Source organism: Lycium barbarum, chromosome 4, assembly GCF_019175385.1.
Source record: "Lycium barbarum isolate Lr01 chromosome 4, ASM1917538v2, whole genome shotgun sequence".
In the NCBI taxonomy this organism is placed as follows: Eukaryota; Viridiplantae; Streptophyta; class Magnoliopsida; order Solanales; family Solanaceae; genus Lycium; species Lycium barbarum.
This window is the reverse complement of record NC_083340.1, coordinates 29,620,800-29,638,188: the sequence shown is the minus strand read 5'-3', so window position 1 is coordinate 29,638,188 and position 17,389 is coordinate 29,620,800. Positions and strand designations below refer to the sequence as shown.

At 36.9% G+C, this 17,389-nt stretch overlaps 2 protein-coding genes across 2 annotated transcripts; both read left to right on the top strand.

Annotated features, from left to right (window-relative positions):
• Positions 1 to 6,619: 6,619 nt before the first annotated feature.
• Positions 6,620 to 12,650, top strand: LOC132635753 (3-ketoacyl-CoA synthase 10). Its single transcript, XM_060352259.1, has 4 exons — positions 6,620 to 7,117; positions 7,936 to 8,561; positions 11,678 to 12,051; positions 12,156 to 12,650. Exons 1-4 carry the CDS (start codon positions 6,716 to 6,718, stop codon positions 12,365 to 12,367), a joined length of 1,614 nt encoding a protein of 537 aa, XP_060208242.1. The 5' UTR covers positions 6,620 to 6,715; the 3' UTR covers positions 12,368 to 12,650.
• Positions 12,651 to 13,918: 1,268 nt separating this feature from the next.
• On the top strand, positions 13,919 to 14,509 carry LOC132637353 (uncharacterized). Its single transcript, XM_060354454.1, has one exon. The coding sequence runs from the start codon at positions 13,919 to 13,921 to the stop codon at positions 14,507 to 14,509; it is 591 nt and encodes a 196-aa protein (XP_060210437.1).
• Positions 14,510 to 17,389: the final 2,880 nt, after the last annotated feature.

The following is a 17,389-nucleotide window of genomic DNA, read 5'->3' as shown; positions in this document are numbered from 1 at the left end:
GCTCTATTTATCTGCTTAGTATTGGTTGTTTCCAAAATGACTGTCAATTGTTTCCGTCTTTGTTTGCTTTCATTTCTAAGAGAAGAGCTTGAACAAAATTTCTATTCAAATAATGAATAACAGGTTTATAAATTATAGATGTTTGACAAAGACGAAATTTAAAATGTTTTCTGGTTTCAAAACCATTTCTTAACCTTCCTTCTGGTTATAATTGATAGAATCGACGGCTTGAGAGTTGTAAGAGAAATTATGAGAAAGAAGGAAGAATGAGTTATTTTAAGAGGTGGGTCGGGACGGGTAAAATAGGAGAATGGGTTATTTTTTATGAAATCGGGTTATTTGAATCAATTTGGGGATTTCCGTCAAATGAAGGGTATATTTATTAACTTTCATAATGGCAGGGGCATAATGACCCAAAATTAATTTGGAGAATATTTTTAGCAATTAAGACAAAGTAGGGGAATATTTTTGACCCTTTTCCTTTGTTAATTTAACGGAAAAGGGCCTAATATACCCTTCAACTATTGAATTTGGTGCAAAAATACCCTGTATCCACCTTTGGCGCCTAAAATACCCTTGATGTTAACCTTTGGGGTCTTAAAATACCCCTGACGTTAACCTTTGGGGCCTAAAATACTCTTATTTTTAATGGACCCATTTCATTTATTACGTGGCACCCTTTGATTGGTTGACAATTTAATTACTTTAGCTAATTAATCTCCCCATCTAACCCGGTCCAACAAATAATACCCGACCCGCCCCAATTAAAACCCCATTTCACTATATAAAAAAACATAAAAACCCAAGTCATTACAAACCATAGTAAAAAAACCCATGAACCCATTCCATTACAAATCGTGAATTGTGGTGCTTTAATTATGATGGTTCATTTTTTATCTAAATTATTTATGATTTTCAGCATTTCACTCTGCATATCAGCTGTATTCTTGATCAGCCTTGTTATTTATGTTACTCTGATATATATATTTTTGCTGATGATACCACATCACCCAAAATTATGTGAATTTTTAGTTCCATGACTTTTATCTTCATCTTCTGTTACTGCTTATGATGAGTTGTGATATTGTGAAGTCAATTACCATACCCGTGTACCATATGAAGTAAGGTTTTAGTCAACGTCATGAATGTGGATATTACTGAGCTTAACATGTCAAAATTTGAGTAGAAATTATGGTTAGTTCTCTTTGAGTTCACGATTTGTAATGAAATGCGCTCATGGATTTTTTTGATATGATTTGTAATGACCTGGGTTCGTATGTTTTTTTTGATACGGTGGAATGGGGATTTAATTGGGGCGGGTTGGGTTTTATTTGTTGGATCGCGTTAAATGGGGGATTAATTAGTTTAAGTTAATTAAATTGTCAACCAATCAAAGGGTGCCACGTAATAAATGAATGAATCCGTTAAAAATAATGGTATTTTAGGCCCCCAAAGGTTAATGTCGGGGGTATTTTGGGCCCCAAAAGTTAACATCAAGGGTATTTTAGGCCCCCAAAGTGGATGGAGGGTATTTTTGCACCAAATTCAATAATTCAAGGGTAATTCAAAAATCCTAACGAATAATAAAGTATCACTAATGTAAGAATATTGCGATTTTGGAAAGCCGACTATCTTCTTGTTATTGTTTATATCTCATTATTAAAATAATTCTATTGTTTATATCTCATTATTACAAAAAAAAAAAAAATGTTTCCAATCAGACTTCTATTTTAATGAGTTCATCGATCACCATTCACCAGTAAGCCCAGAACATCAAATATGAATTCATATCAAGAAGTTCTGTTTCAATTGAATTCCTTTTTAAACACATATCTAAGTATGAACTCACATCAAGAAGTTCTGTTTCATTCAAGTATGAACCCCTGCTACAATAATCACATTTTTATCACAGACAGATAATTTCATAGTAGCAAAAAAATTCTCATTATCGCCATTTTTTTTTTTCTTGCTCCATTTATTTAGCTTAAAACTAAACTTCTTGATGCGTCTCGTCTTATCATACACTACAATAATAAAAAAAAAACTGCAATTAGTGACGAACTTCGTTACTAAATTTCTCATAGCTAACATACTTTTTTTTTATAATCCGTCGCTAATCCGTTGCTAAATAGAATTAACAACGAATTTTTCTATTTGGCAACAAAATTTATCCGTGCATGATCCTGCGTTTTGGTAGTGATAATGGTGGGACAAGATTCACAGAGACACATATGAATGCATGACATTCATTTCTAAGTGAAAAGCGAGTAAACAAGTTCATAACCCATTTATCAAGATAAAATCACTTTATCTAGCTGCCAATACATACATATACACAAGCTACACTGCACAATCGAGTGCGGAGGCTAGCCAACTACGTATAAATGCCAACCAAGGCATAACAAGCTACACTCTTATCAACCAAGTTAATAGAGACACAATAAGCTATATTACCCCCAATCAAGATGGGTAAATGCATTACAAGTGAAAATACTCAATTTAGTCACATGATTTCAAGATAGAAGGGTCGTGCGTAACACCGACTGTCTATCTCAGTATTACCCTAGTGATGACTCATATATATATATATATATATATATACAAAAAGTCAAAAGTCGAACAAAAATTGGGACAAAATGCAACCCCAAACTCAAACTTACAAATTAAATTAAAAAAATTAAAATTATGTAAATTTCGAACTTAATTAAGCTAATAGTTTAAGAAAAAATACACTAACTTTCACATTCTTTTTCAAAATGCAAATAAAAAATTAAAGGAAGGGAAGGTTGGGTGATTTCGTGAATTGAATTATGACCCATTTTGTGTATGACAAACTTTGGGAGAATTGACTCACACTGACCCATTAATTGATTTGACGTCCCTTTTAACCATTGATAGTTTAAGGGAAAATTTCCTGGACAGGTAATATTATAACTGTATTTACTTATAGTACCATTAAAATTGGTTTGACTAAAAATACCAATAGTTTGATTACTAACGGATAGATTATGTAAATATTAATTAGCATATTTTGTAGTCTACTATTTTAGGTTAGAAATATTTTGTATATTGTGTAATCTCCTATTTTAGGTTAGAATATTATTCTCCTATTTTGTATATAAACCAATTCAAGTAATGAAAGGATTCAAGGAAAATATTTCTTACATGGTATCAGATTAGGGTTTCTTTCTTCTTCCTCCTTCCGCTACGCCCTAATCCCTATTTTTCCTCCACTAAGCCGTCGCCCCCCCCTTCTCCTCTTTTTCCCATGGCCGACGCACCTACCACCCCGGCTAAGCCAACGTTCCACCTGGCCCTCGCGGTCTCCAATATCAAGAATCACATCTCTGTTACTCTTGAGATGGAAAACTCACAATACGGCACATGGGCAGAGCTTTTCAAAATTCATGCTCGTTCTCACTAGGTTCTTCATCACATCATTCCTCCACCCAAAGGTAAGGAGAAGCCGGCTCCCAAAACTGATGAGGAAGTTGAATTATGGATCACCATTGACGCCACCGCGCTTCAATGGATTTATTCGACAATTTTGAATGATCTGTTAAACACTATCATCGAACCAGACGCTACTGCCATGGACGCTTGGGATCGCTTGCGTGATATCTTTCAAGATCATCAAACTTCTCGTGTGGTGACTCTTGAACAAGAATTCACAACGACTCGTATGGAGGATTTTCCCAATGCCTCCGCCTATTGTCAACGTCTCAAGAGCCTTGCCGATCAACTGAAAAACGTCGGGGCACCAGTGACGAATAGCCGCCTTGTCCTTCAACTGGTCTCGGGTCTCACTGAAGCGTACAAAGGGGTTGGGACACAAATTCGCCATGCAAAGCCGCTCCCCCCATTCAATGAGGCTCGGTCTTCCCTTGTTTTGGAAGAACGTGAAACTTGAGGCTATGGTGTCTCACGGGTCTGGTTCGGATATGGTGGCCTTGGTCGACGATGCGCCACTCCCCTCGGACAACACAAACTCCACGCCGAGGGAAATCAAAAAATTTCCGCGGCCAAAATTCTGGAACTGGCCGTAAGGGGGGCTCGGGAAATTCTATCTTAGATTGTCTTAGGGTTAATAAAAGCATTGAATGTAATAAATCTAGTCTTTCTAGTATTTGTCATTCTTGCGTTCTTGGTAAACACATTAAGTTGCCGTTTGATCCTTCTATTTCCGAAACTTTGATGCCATTTGATATTATTCATAGTGATTTGTGGACCTCTCCTGTGTTAAGTTCATTGGGTCATCGATATTATGTTCTGTTTATGGATGATTTTTCGAAATTTTTATGGACTTTTCCTTTGGCTAAGAAATCCAATGTTTATCCGAAATTCTTAGCTTTAAAAACCCACATTCATACCCAATTTGAACGTCATATTAAAAATGTCCAATGTGATAATGAGAGGGAATATGATAATGGTCAATTCGGGAAATTTTGTGAGTCTAATGGGATGTCATTTCGTCTTTCTTGTCCACATATGTCATCACAAAATGGGAAAGCTGAAAGAAAAATCCGTTCTATCGATAATATCACTCAGACTCTTCTTGCTCATGCTTCTCTCCCCCCTTCGTTCTGGCATCACGCCTTACAAATGGCAACATATCTTCTTATTATTTTATCAAGTAAATTATTAGGTCACATTTCTCCTCTTCAAGTGCTATACCAAAGAAAGCCATCTTACTCTCATCTTCGGGTTTTTGGGTGTTTATGCTATCCCCTCTTTCCTTCTCCGACTATCCACAAATTGTAAGCCCGGTCTACACTGTGTGTCTTTTTGGGGTATCCTACGAATCACAGAGGGTATAAGTGTTATGATTTATCGTCCCATAAAATCATTATTTCTCGTCACGTGATTTTTGATGAGAATGTCTTCCCCTTTTCCAATTTCCATTCTCCCATTTCTATTACTTATGAGTTTTTGGACGATGGCATTTCCCCATTGTGGTTGCATCACTTGGCTTCATCTACCCCCCTCCCACCCTGACCCTGCCCGCTACCCAGTCCCCTCCCACCGTCACCCAGCAGCCCGCTGCCCAGTCCCTCCCACCGTCACCCAGCCCGTTGCCCCTCTCCCCTCCGCTGGCAGTCCCCTCCCACCGTCACCCCAGCCTCCCCCTTCTACCAATCCGTCCCGAATGGTGACCCGGAGTCAGCATGGTATTTTTAAGCCAAAACGCACGTTTAACTTGAATACCATGGTTATGAAATCCCCTCTCCCTCATAACCCTGTGACCGCCCTTCGCGACCCGAATTGGAAAATGGCTATGGATGATGAATTGATGCTCTTATTAAAAATAAGATGTGGGAATTGGTGTCCCGTCCACCTAATGTGAATGTTATTCGTTCTATGTGGATTTTCACTCATAAAGTAAAATCTAATGGTGACTTTGAGAGGCATAAAGCCCGTCTTGTAGGTGATGGTAAGACTCAACAGGTTGGCATTGATTGTGGCGAGACCTTCAGTCCAGTGGTCAAGCCGGCTACGATCCGTACCGTTCTCAGTCTTTCCCTATCAACGAAGTTGCCTATTCATCAGCTAGATATTGGTAATATTAGTAAATATTTAATAATGCTAGTAACGATAGTATTATTAGTCCTATGGCATGGAGCCCACGTAATTTTCCCTTTAACTGTACAAGTTTAATCCGACCTAGAGCCAATTTGGATAGGCTTATCACTTTTGACTTATAAGCTATAAATTAGGAATTTTAGCTTATGATTTTTGGCTTATTTTTGTCATTTTAACTTAAAACAAGTGCTTAAAAGCTATTTTGGCTTAAAAACACCTAAAATAAGCCAATCCAAATAGGCTCTACTCATTTACCATCCCCCCGGGCAATAATTTCTTTGTCCTTATTGGAATTGAGCTGGAAGCACCTAACTAAGAGCCTGTTTGGATTGACTTATTTTAGGTGTCTTTAAGCAAAATAGCTTTTAAGCACCTTTTGGAGTGCTTAGGTAAAATCAAAAAATACTTTTAAGCACTTATTTTTAAGTCAAAACAACAAAAATAAGCCAAAACCCATAAGCTAGAATTTCTAACTTCTGACTTTTGACTTATAAGTAAGTCATAATTACATCCAAAACTGCTCTAAGATACATACTGGAAAAGGAGTCGTGGTGAAGACGTTTCATGAAAGTATTTACTTCATTAGCCTAAAAGGAAATACCAGCAAAGATGTAAGCATAACAGAGCAAGTGTGCATGCAAAGCAATGAAGTCATGATTTGCATAACGTCGAACTGCTTTTTCAGCAGATTCAGAATTTAAACTATCGATTCAATCTTTAAAAAATTTCGATATTGAACCATTTGTATGTTTAAATTTATATATTTAGAACTATTAATTATTGTAATTTAATAATCTTTTACATATAATTTTATGCTCCACATTGAAAATAATGGATTCAGATGAATTTGGTGTCAACACTCTACCTCCGCCTCGGTTTGTCATAAATGTGTTACAAGAAATTTATGGCTAGTTGATAGCATCCAACTACACCTCTCTCAATTTGGTGGCCACATTAACTTTCTCTTCACCTAACTTCTCTTCCCTCCATTATCCCAACCCTAAATTCCATAATATATAAATGCTCCAAGACTTTTTCCTCTTTTCATTATCTTGTAAAAGAGATACATTATCCCTATATTTCTATCACCCTTTTGTTTTTCCAAAAAAATAATAGTTACGTCTCAATTCCAAATATGGCTCGAGAAGAACATCTTCTATCAACAGAGATTGTGAACCGTGGGATATCGGATGGGGGATCTCAAACGTTCTCCATTAGGGTACGGAGGCGTTTGCCGGACTTTTTGCAGTCAGTGAACCTAAAATATGTGAAATTAGGGTACCATTACTTGATAAAACATGGGATATTTTTGGCCGTAGTGCCAATGTTGGTGTTGGTTTTCAGTGCTGAAGTTGGCAACCTAAGTAGAGAGGAGTTGTGGAGAAAATTTTGGGATAGCACAACTGGTTATGATTTGGCTACGGTGTTATCATTTGTGGCACTTTTTGTGTTCACTCTCTCTCTTTACATCATGTCTAAGCCAAGACCTATTTACCTTCTTGATTTTGCATGTTACAAGCCAAGTGACAACCTTAAGGTAATTTTTATTACTCCTAACTTATGTGGCCTTCCTTTTCGATTTTATGCTAATTTGTTTTTAGGCGAAATCATCTATAACTTTTTGTATTTAGAGTTAGTTAGCCATTTCTATGAATGAAGTAAGCAATATGATTAGTTGACTGCTTTTATTATAATAGAATTAAGTTGGATAGTATCTGAAAACTCTATGAAATGTAAAATGGTAATTATCGTATAAAAAGGATTTGGTCAAATTTCTTTTAGAAGCTTTATTTTCGTGAACGTAGGAGCTAGCTGACCCTTTTTCTACGCCTCTCTGATTCGTAAAACATAAGGAAAAGAACCTACTTTGTATAGGACCTCGTGCCAAAGTTGTAGTCCCTTTGTTTCAATTTATGCGTCCTAGTATTATTCGGAGAGTTAAATAATATTCTTTAATTATAATTTTTTCAAATATTTTGAATTGTTAACTATTGTAATTTATAATACTTTTTGTTTGATTTTTAGATTTGAAAATTTATTTCAAGCAAACTACATCCAAATTCACACCCAAAATTGGTTAGTTTGACCTTTATACTCCAAATCAAGACATATAAATTAAACGGAGGGAATACTATTTAAAAGTTTTTAAGTTCAATATCTGAGAGCATATGGAGTACTATTTTTATATCATCACACTAAGTTACTTGCAATTGTAGAGAACTTTTTATAAAAGATACTATGATCTAATAACTTGAAAATTATGTTAAATTCTAGTGATAGTGTAAAACTTTTACACACCATCAGTGTATATAACTTAAACCTTACGAGTGATGCATGGCATGCAAATATGGGCAGGTAACAAAGGAACAATTCATTGAACTAGCACGAAAATCAGGCAAATTCGACGAGCCAAGTCTCGAATTTCAAAAAAGAATTCTAGAATCTTCTGGAATCGGAAACGAGACGTACGTCCCAAAATCCATCGGGTCATCAGAAAACACCGCCACCATGAAAGAAGGCCGAGCCGAGGCATCAACTGTCATGTTCGGAGCACTCGACGAACTATTCGAGAAGACAAAAATTCGTCCGAAAGACGTCGGAGTATTGGTGGTGAATTGCAGCATTTTCAACCCAACACCATCACTGTCAGCCATGATAATAAATCACTATAAAATGAGAGGAAATATTCTTAGTTTTAACTTAGGTGGAATGGGTTGTAGTGCTGGGGTTATAGCATTGGATTTGGCACGTGACATGTTACAAGCTAACCCGAATAATTATGCGGTGGTGGTTAGTGCTGAGATGGTGGGATATAACTGGTACCCCGGTAAAGAAAGGTCTATGCTTATTCCCAATTGTTTTTTTCGGATGGGTTGCTCCGCCCTTCTCCTCTCTAATCGCCGCCGTGACTACCACCGTGCTAAGTACAGCCTCGAGCACATCGTGAGGACACATAAAGCTTCCAATGATCGGGCATTCAGGTTAGTTTTAACACCCGGAAATTTTCAATTTTGTCGAATTATGATCATTTCATCTAAAAGATTAAACTGTTCAACAGATTATATGTTTATTGGAGTACTTTATTATATCATCAACACGTCCCCTTACATACGAGCATGAATTAGTTTACAGGCTAAGCATTTGAATTTTGTTTATTCTTTGCCTTCTCTAATATCAGTTCAAATTGTCCGAGCGCATTAATCTCATAAAATTAAGGGTTTATTTGGAAATCTACCTGCTAATTGGAATTGGTGTAATTACTAGGGTAGTAATTACACAGCTTAGTAATTACACAGTATATTAATTACGATGACTTGTTTGTTTGTCACAATGTAATAACATTGTAATTACAAGCGTACTGTTTGGTTGCACAAGTGTAATTACACATTTAGATTAAATTTTAAATAAAGTAATTATCAAAACTTAAAAGTTAATATGATAAATAAGTTCCTTTATAAATGATATTAAATTTGGTATATAAGATACATATTTTTTCTTGAAAATATATTAAAATTAATAATCATATATTTATAACTAACATTGTAAAAATAATTGATATATATTTTTCAAATTAATAATATTTTAATTTAATTAATTATAAAACTTAAAGCACACGTTTTGTAAGAACATCATGGACTGCATGTTTGATAAAATAGATTAATATTTATAAATATAATGTTATAACATTATTCAAATGTTTGCCAAAAAATAATCTTTCAATGCTAAATGAAAAATGAACAACATGCATTGTGAACTAACAAGCCAATACCACTAAAACAAATAAATTGGAACCACGAAATAACATAAATTCAGAATCCAAAAAAAAAAAAGATTAAACATAATACTCTTACGTCAAATTCCAACATAATATAAAATAAGTTTCAACATAACTTAAGTAAAAATAATTCAAAAGAAAAGGAAAACATAATAAGTTTATAACCTCATTCAACAACAAAATTCTACTTTAATGACATCACTCATTATATGCTAAGTTTGTTAATGACTCATTATTTCTAATATTAGGAGGTATATTTTCAAAAACCAGAATGATGATGCAATTATGCTAATTGAAAAAAATAAAACAAATAAAAAAATAAGAACAGTTACCTGGAATACAAGAAGTAAAGGTAGGGAAATGAAAGATAAATAATGTAAAAAGAAAGATATTTTAAAATTAAAACTTAAAAAGTAAAACTAAAAAAGAAATTAAAATAATTATAAAGAAAATAAATTACAGTAAAAACAGAAAAGGACACAAATTGAAAAGTAACCTTGTGATTACACAGTGTAATTACCGCCAATTCTCACCTCCCCCTTGAGAATTGGAGAGTGTAATTATACCCCTTCAATCACACTCAATTCCATGCTGACCAAGTAATTACTTGACCAGACAAATATGTCAAACTGTGTAATTACATCCAATTACACTCAAATCCAATTCGTAGGTGGCTTTCCGAACAGGCTCTAGTGTTATAGGGACTTGTCCTACTAAAGTTTGAAGGACAGCTAAATGCAACTAGAAATTCTACTGGCATGGAGAGCTATGTGCATTTAATGTTAGTTAGCTAGGAAATATAGTAATCACTAATCAGTACTTGAAGATATGTATAGATTAATTTTCAAACTACTATGGTTGCGCCATTTATTACAACCAGATCATGCCCCAACTGTCTAATAAATGGCTTTAATTTCTGGGACCAACATACTACTTACTAATTAGCTTCACATTTGTGTTCTTAAAGATTTTGTCGAGATTTTATAATATAAGGCTGTTCGTAAAATATTTTAATTAATTAATCATTGACTTAAATGAGGACTAGGCAGTTAGGCTAACCAAACAATGCACTTACAAGTTTTATATATTTATTTATTTATTTATTTATTTATGTGGACAGCACTATATTCATTTGTTGATTTTGATAGGCCATAAAATTTTTGTAGACAAATTTAAAAAGTTGGCCGGTTTAATCAGATTCAAAAAGTTCTGGTAAACTCGAGAGGTCATGTGACATGCACTCTTTTCCTCTTGTCATCTTAATTGGTGAAATGCATTTTGCCCTCTTTTTTGTTTACGTTGATCTAATCGTTTTGTATGTATCTAATAAGTGAACAAGAGATCTCTATGAAGACAAGAAAATGCAATATATTTATCTAATTTGTGTCAGTTGATTTCCTGAAAATTATGCCTGATTAAATAAGTTTTTTCCCATAACAATAAAGCAATTTGAAAAGATTATACACGACATAAACCTCATTATGCCTATGTCACATGTAGGTTTGTACTAAAGATACAAATAGGACCATAGCGCGTGAAACTTGACATTTTGGGATTTGATATAGAGTGTCTTTGGCAGGAGGGAAAATGACTTTTACAAAAATGCTTTTCATGATAGGGTCATTTTCAATGTCACATATAGTTTTCTCGACCCTATGTTATCTCGACCCTATGTTACTCCTTGAAAAGAGCAAATGAATAAGAAATACTATGTTTTTGTATCAAAATTCAATTTAAGTGTAACTTGATCATCCTAGCCATTTTTTGTTCCCTTTATGACAGGCATCTAGGTTTTTGAAAGAAAAAACTCAGCTGCATAGGAAATTAAGAAAAGATGTATAGTTAATATTAGTAACTACTAAAATTGTGATTTAAACATATCAAACACTTGGAATTTCAAACATGAACGAGCTTAATTGTCTTATTTTCATAGTTATATAGTGCATAGCCACAAATTAGTTAGATGTATGTTTTTCCAGCTTCATCCGTTGTACCTTTGGGTGCTCATCAATATCCTAGCTAACCAATGGTTAAACAATGTAAAAGAAAAAAAATTATTTAGCAGAACCACAATTACCCTAGATTTAGTTATATACACTACTAATTTGATTCTTTTTACCCTATCACAGTAGTTCAATATCTGCGATAGCAAGTTAGTTAGATTTTCACCTGTTAATTATCGATTGATTCTTATCATGGAAATTTACCCGCAATTAGTAATTACCAAAGAGCTAATCCGATTAATGTATAAATTTTTTATACCGTCAATACATAGTCTTTACCTAATTGCTAAAGTCTAAGCACAAATTATACATTTTTCAGGTGCATTTATCAAGAAGAAGATAACCAACGTTACAAGGGGCTGAAGATAAGCAAAGATTTAGTAGAAGTTGGAGGAGATGCATTGAAGACGAACATTACCACATTAGGCCCTTTGGTTCTACCTTTATCAGAACAACTCTTCTTTTTTGGAAACTTAGTTTGGAGGCACTTATTTGGCAATAAAAATGCCAAAGGAAATAATAACAACAATTCCCAGCTGGCCAATAATAAGCCCTATATTCCAGACTACAAACTTGCCTTTGAGCACTTTTGTGTGTATGCAGCCAGCAAAACTGTCCTTGATGAGCTTCAAAGGAACTTAGAGTTGAGTGAGAAGAATATGGAAGCTTCTCGTGCCACACTTCATCGATTTGGTAATGTTAGAATTGTGCGATCATCTCATCTAAAACGTTAATTAGTTGTTAGAGTGAGCACACATCTTAATTATTGGACTTAATTATATATTATGTCTCAACAGGTAATACGTCTAGTAGCAGCATTTGGTACGAGTTGGCATATTTGGAGGCGAAGGAGAAAATTACAAGAGGCGACCGTGTGTGGCAAATTGCTTTTGGATCGGGTTTTAAGTGTAACAGTGCTGTTTGGAAAGCCATTCGACGTGTTAAAAAGCCTTCAACAAATCCTTGGCTTGATTGCGCTGATAGGTACCCTCAGTCTCTCACACAATAAACATGGGTTTTCGTGGAAGATTTGGAATTAAAAGATGGGATGAATGACAATATAAATGTGTAGTCAAGAACATTGGTATTATTATAAGTTAAGTTGATTGATGGAAGGGTATTTAATTAGAATCTTGACCTTATCTATATTGTCACTAAATTGGTGGTCCAAGTTTAACAAGCATATATAGGTCCTTACCAAAACTGGGAGCAGTTCTTTCTTATTTTCGACAATTTGTGAAATAAATGTATAATGAACATTATATATTGGTGATAAACAAATATTTTATGTATTATCCATGTTCATTAAGTTGGTTATCTTCTTCTTATGTTGTATTTTACAGGATTTAATGATTCTTCATTTTATTTACGCGGGTCTGAATGGACCAATCACTATATGAGATCCTAGACCTATCAAATAAGTTCGAAATTGAAAAGCCCAAAGCACTAGCACGCTACGCCATAGCTAAAGGCATTCATGAAGTTAAATAAGAAAATAAAAAGTCTCTTTTTTTTTTTTTTTCAGTATAACCATCTAATCTATTAGCTTGACTAATTTAAATTTACATCGCGCGTGAGCCGGTCTAAAAGGCCACTTACAACCAAATAATTAAAAGGTTCATAAACTTTCTCAGTAAGCTCAAAAGCTTAAGACATAAATACTCTGCAGCTTTTTGGTTGTGTGGAAGGTGTGTACTGTTATAGGGAATATGGAAGAGCTTAAGGCTCCTCTTAGATCCTCAGGTCTCTTGTATAATTATTCAACAATCTCTGGAACATGTGATAAAGAAGACAAAATGGAAACTAAAAAGAACAGCCTGGAAAATTGTGTCCACGACAATATAATGTTGTTAAAAATTCGCTTTTGGTTACTACTATAATTTAGAGGGAACTCAAGGATCGACATTGATTGTTGATGATGTTGTTTTACCGTCTTTTTGAGATTGATGCTGCAAGAAAAGCTTAAGAATTGCCCAAGATAACGTAGTACATGTATTAATTAACGATAGATTATGTAAATATTAGTTAGAGCCTGTTTGGATGGGCTTATTTTAAGCAGCTTATAAGCTGTTTTCAGCTTATAAGCTACTTTAGATAAGCTAAGTCAAACTGGCCCAATTATTTTTTTGAGCTTATTTTAAGCACAAAATGACTTTAAGCTGGCCAGCCAAACACTCAAAAAAGCTGAAAACAACTTATAAGCAACTTATAAGCCAATCCAAACGGGCTCTTAGAATATGTAGTCTACTATTTTAGGTTAGAATATTTTCTATATTGTGTAATCTCCTATTTTAGGTTAGAATATTTTTGTATATAAACCAATTCAAGTAATGAAAGGATTCAAGGAAAATATTTCCTACATGGTATCAGATTAAGGTTTCTTTCTTCTTCCTCCTTCCGCTACGCCCTAGTCCCTATTTTTTTCCTTCCTAAAGCCGTTGCCCCTTCTTTTTTTTTTCTTTTTCCCATGGCCGATGCACCAAACACCCCGGCTAAGCCCACATTCCACCCGGCTCTCGCGGTCTCCAATATCAAGAATCACATCTCTGTTACTCTTGAGATGGAAAACTCACAATACGGTACATGGGCCGAGCATTTCAAAATTTATGCTCGTTCTCACAAGGTCCTTCATCACATCATTCCTCCACCCAAAGATAAGGAGAAGCCGGCTCCCAAAACTGATGAGGAAGTTGAATTATGGACGACCATTGACACCACCGTGCTTCAATGGATTTATTCGACAATTTCGAATGATCTGTTAAACACTATCATCGAACCAGACGCTACTGCCATGGACGCTTGGGATCGCTTGCGTGATATCTTCCAAGATTATCAAACTTCTCGTGCGGTGACTCTCGAACAAGAATTCACGATGACTCGTATGGAGGATTTTCCCAATGCCTCCGCCTATTGTCAACGTCTCAAAAGCCTTGCAGATCAACTGAAAAACGTCGGGGCTCCCGTGATGAATAGCCGCATTGTCCTTCAACTGGTCTCGGGTCTCACTGAAGTGTACAAAGGGGTTGGGACACAAATTCGCCATGCAAAGCTGCTCCCCCCATTCACTGAGGCTCGGTCTTCCCTTGTTTTGGAAGAATGTGAACTTGCGGCAATGGTGTCTCACGGGTCTGGTTCGGCTGTGGTGGCCTAGGTCGACGACGCGCCACTCCCCTCGGACAACACAAACTCACGCCGAGGGAAACCAAAAAATTCCCGCGGCCAAAATTCTGGAACTGGCAGTAAGGGAGGCTCGGGCCGCGGCTCAGGCAGCGGCAAAGTCACCGACGACCGCGGTAATTCAGCCCGAAGCAGTGGCGGTCAGCAGCCAGCGGGCTTCACTTCGCAGCAGTAGACTGCCGGCCAGTTTGGCCACTGGCAGTGGGTCCCGCAACCTGCCCGTAGCCGACGACTTCTTAGGCTCGTCCGCCGCTAGTCCCGCCACGACAGCAGGGTATATTGGGCCCTCCTCCAGCCCAACAGCTCTACACGGCAGCAGTGGCCTCTCCCGGGTCGTATGTTCCAACCGACATTGAGTCCGCAATGCACACCATGACCTTGAACCCGCCCGATCAAAATTGGTACATGGACACCGGGACCACTTCTCATATGACATCCTCAGACGGTAATCTCTCGTCTTATTTTAATTTGAGCAATCAAAATAATGGTATTGTTGTGGGAAATGGTCATTCGATTCTAATTCATGGTTGTGGTCATACTAGTTTGCCTCCCCCAAACCCCCCTTTATCCTTATAGAATGTCATACATGCTCCTAAACTCATTAAAAATTTAATCTCAGTACGGAAGTTTACTACTGATAATTCTGTGTCTGTTGATTTTAATCCATATGGGTTTTCTGTGAAGGATTTTCAGTCGGGGATGCCACTAATGCGGTGTGATAGTCGGGGAGATCTTTATCCAGTCACCACCATCAAATATCCAACCACCACTCCATTAACCTTTACGGTGTTGTCCTCTCCTTTTTGGCATACTCGCTTGGGTCATCCAGGAATTTCTATCTTAGATTGTCTTAGGCTTAATAAAAGCATTGAATGTAATAAATCTAGTCATTCTAGTATTTGTCGTTCTTGTGTTCTTGGTAAACACATTAAGTTGTCGTTTGTTTCTTCTATTTCCGAAACTTTGATGCCATTTGATATTATTCATAGTGATTTGTGGACCTCTCCTGTATTAAGTTCATTGGGTCATCGATATTATGTTCTTTTTATGGATGATTTTTCGAAGTTTTTATGGACTTTCCCTTTGGCTAAGAAATCCGATGTCTATGCGAAATTCTTAGTCTTAAAAACCCACATTCATACCCAATTTGAACGTCATATTAAAAATGTCCAATGTGATAATGGGAGGGAATATGATAATGGTCAATTCGGGAAATTTTGTGAGTCTAATGGGATGTCATTCCGTCTTTCTTGTCCACATACGTCTTCACAAAATGGGAAAGCCGAAAGAAAAATCCGTTCTATCAATAATATCACTTGGACTCTCCTTGCTCATGCTTCTCTCCCCCCTTCATTCTGGCATCACGCCTTACAAATGGCAACATATCTTCTTAATATTTTACCAAGTAAATTATTAGGTCACGTTTCTCCCCTTCAAGTGCTATACCAAAGAAAGCCATCTTACTCTCATCTTCGGGTTTTTGGGTGTTTATGCTATCCCCTATTTCCTTCTCCGACTATCCCTAAATTGCAAGCCCGGTCTACACCGTGTGTTTTTTTGGGGTATCCTACGAATCATAGAGGGTATAAGTGTTATGATTTATCGTCCCATAAAATCATTATTTCTCGTCACGTGATTTTTGATGAGAATGTCTTCCCCTTTTTCAATTTACATTCTCCCACTTCAATTACTTATGAGTTTTTGGACGATGACATTTCCCCATTTTGGTTGTATCACTTGGCTTCTACTCCGGATAGTCGGCTCAGCCCCCCCCCCCCCACTGCTCCCGTGCCACAGCCGACTACCCCCCTCCACCGTGACCCAGCCCGCTGCTCAGTCCCCTCCGTTGGCAGCCGTCTCCCCTACCACACCTACCCCTCTCCCCGCTGCCTTGGGCCAACAGCCCTCGGCTACGTCTATCCCACCGTCACCCCAGCCACCCGCTTCTACCAATCCGCCCCGAATGGTGACCCGGAGTCAGCATGGTATTTTTAAGCCAAAACGCACGTTTAACTTGACTACCATGGTTACGAAATCCCCTCTCCCTCGTAACCCTGTGGCCGCCCTTCGTGACCCGAATTGGAAAATGGCTATGGATGATGAATTTGATGCTCTTATTAAAAATAAGACGTGGGAGTTGGTGCCCCGTCCACCTAATGTGAATGTTATTCGTTCTATGTGGATTTTCACTCATAAAGAAAAGTCTAATGGTGATTTTGAGAGGTATAAAGCCCGTCTTGTAAGTGATGGTAAAACTCAACAGGTTGGCATTGATTGTGGTGAGACCTTCAGTCCAGTGGTCAAGCCAGCTACGATCCGTACTGTTCTCAGTCTTTCATTATTAAAGAAGTGGCCTATTCATCAGCTAGACATCAAGAATGCTTTCTTACACGGTGAGCTCAAGGAAACAATGTATATGCATCAACCTCTGGGTTTCAGAGATCCCACTCATCCGGATTATGTATATTTACTCCGTAAGTCCTTATATGGGCTTAAGCAGGCCCCGAGAGCATGGTACAAGCGTTTTGCAGATTATGTCTCTTCTCTTGTTTTTTCAAACAGCAGATCTGACAATTCTTTGTTCATCTACAAAAAGGGGTCCGATATGGCATACATGTTACTTTATGTTGATGATATTATTCTTACTGCTTCCTCAGATTCTCTCCGATGCTCCATTATGGCTCTCCTTGCCTCGGAATTTGCTATGAAGGATATAGGTCCTTTGAATTATTTCCTTGGCATTCATGTCACTCGCCATAAGGATGGCATGTTTCTTTCGCAACGCAAGTATGCCGAAGAAATCATTGATCGAGCTGGGATGTCTTCTTGTAAGGCTACTTCTACTCCGGTTGAT

Coding starts and splice junctions, on each gene's coding strand:
- LOC132637353 (XM_060354454.1), top strand. CDS start 13,919: ATGGAAAACTCACAATACGGTACATGGGCCGAGCATTTCAAAATTTAT.
- LOC132635753 (XM_060352259.1), top strand. CDS start 6,716: ATGGCTCGAGAAGAACATCTTCTATCAACAGAGATTGTGAACCGTGGG. Junction 7,118..7,935: donor AGCCAAGTGACAACCTTAAG/GTAATTTTTATT, acceptor AAATATGGGCAG/GTAACAAAGGAACAATTCAT. Junction 8,562..11,677: donor TCCAATGATCGGGCATTCAG/GTTAGTTTTAAC, acceptor TACATTTTTCAG/GTGCATTTATCAAGAAGAAG.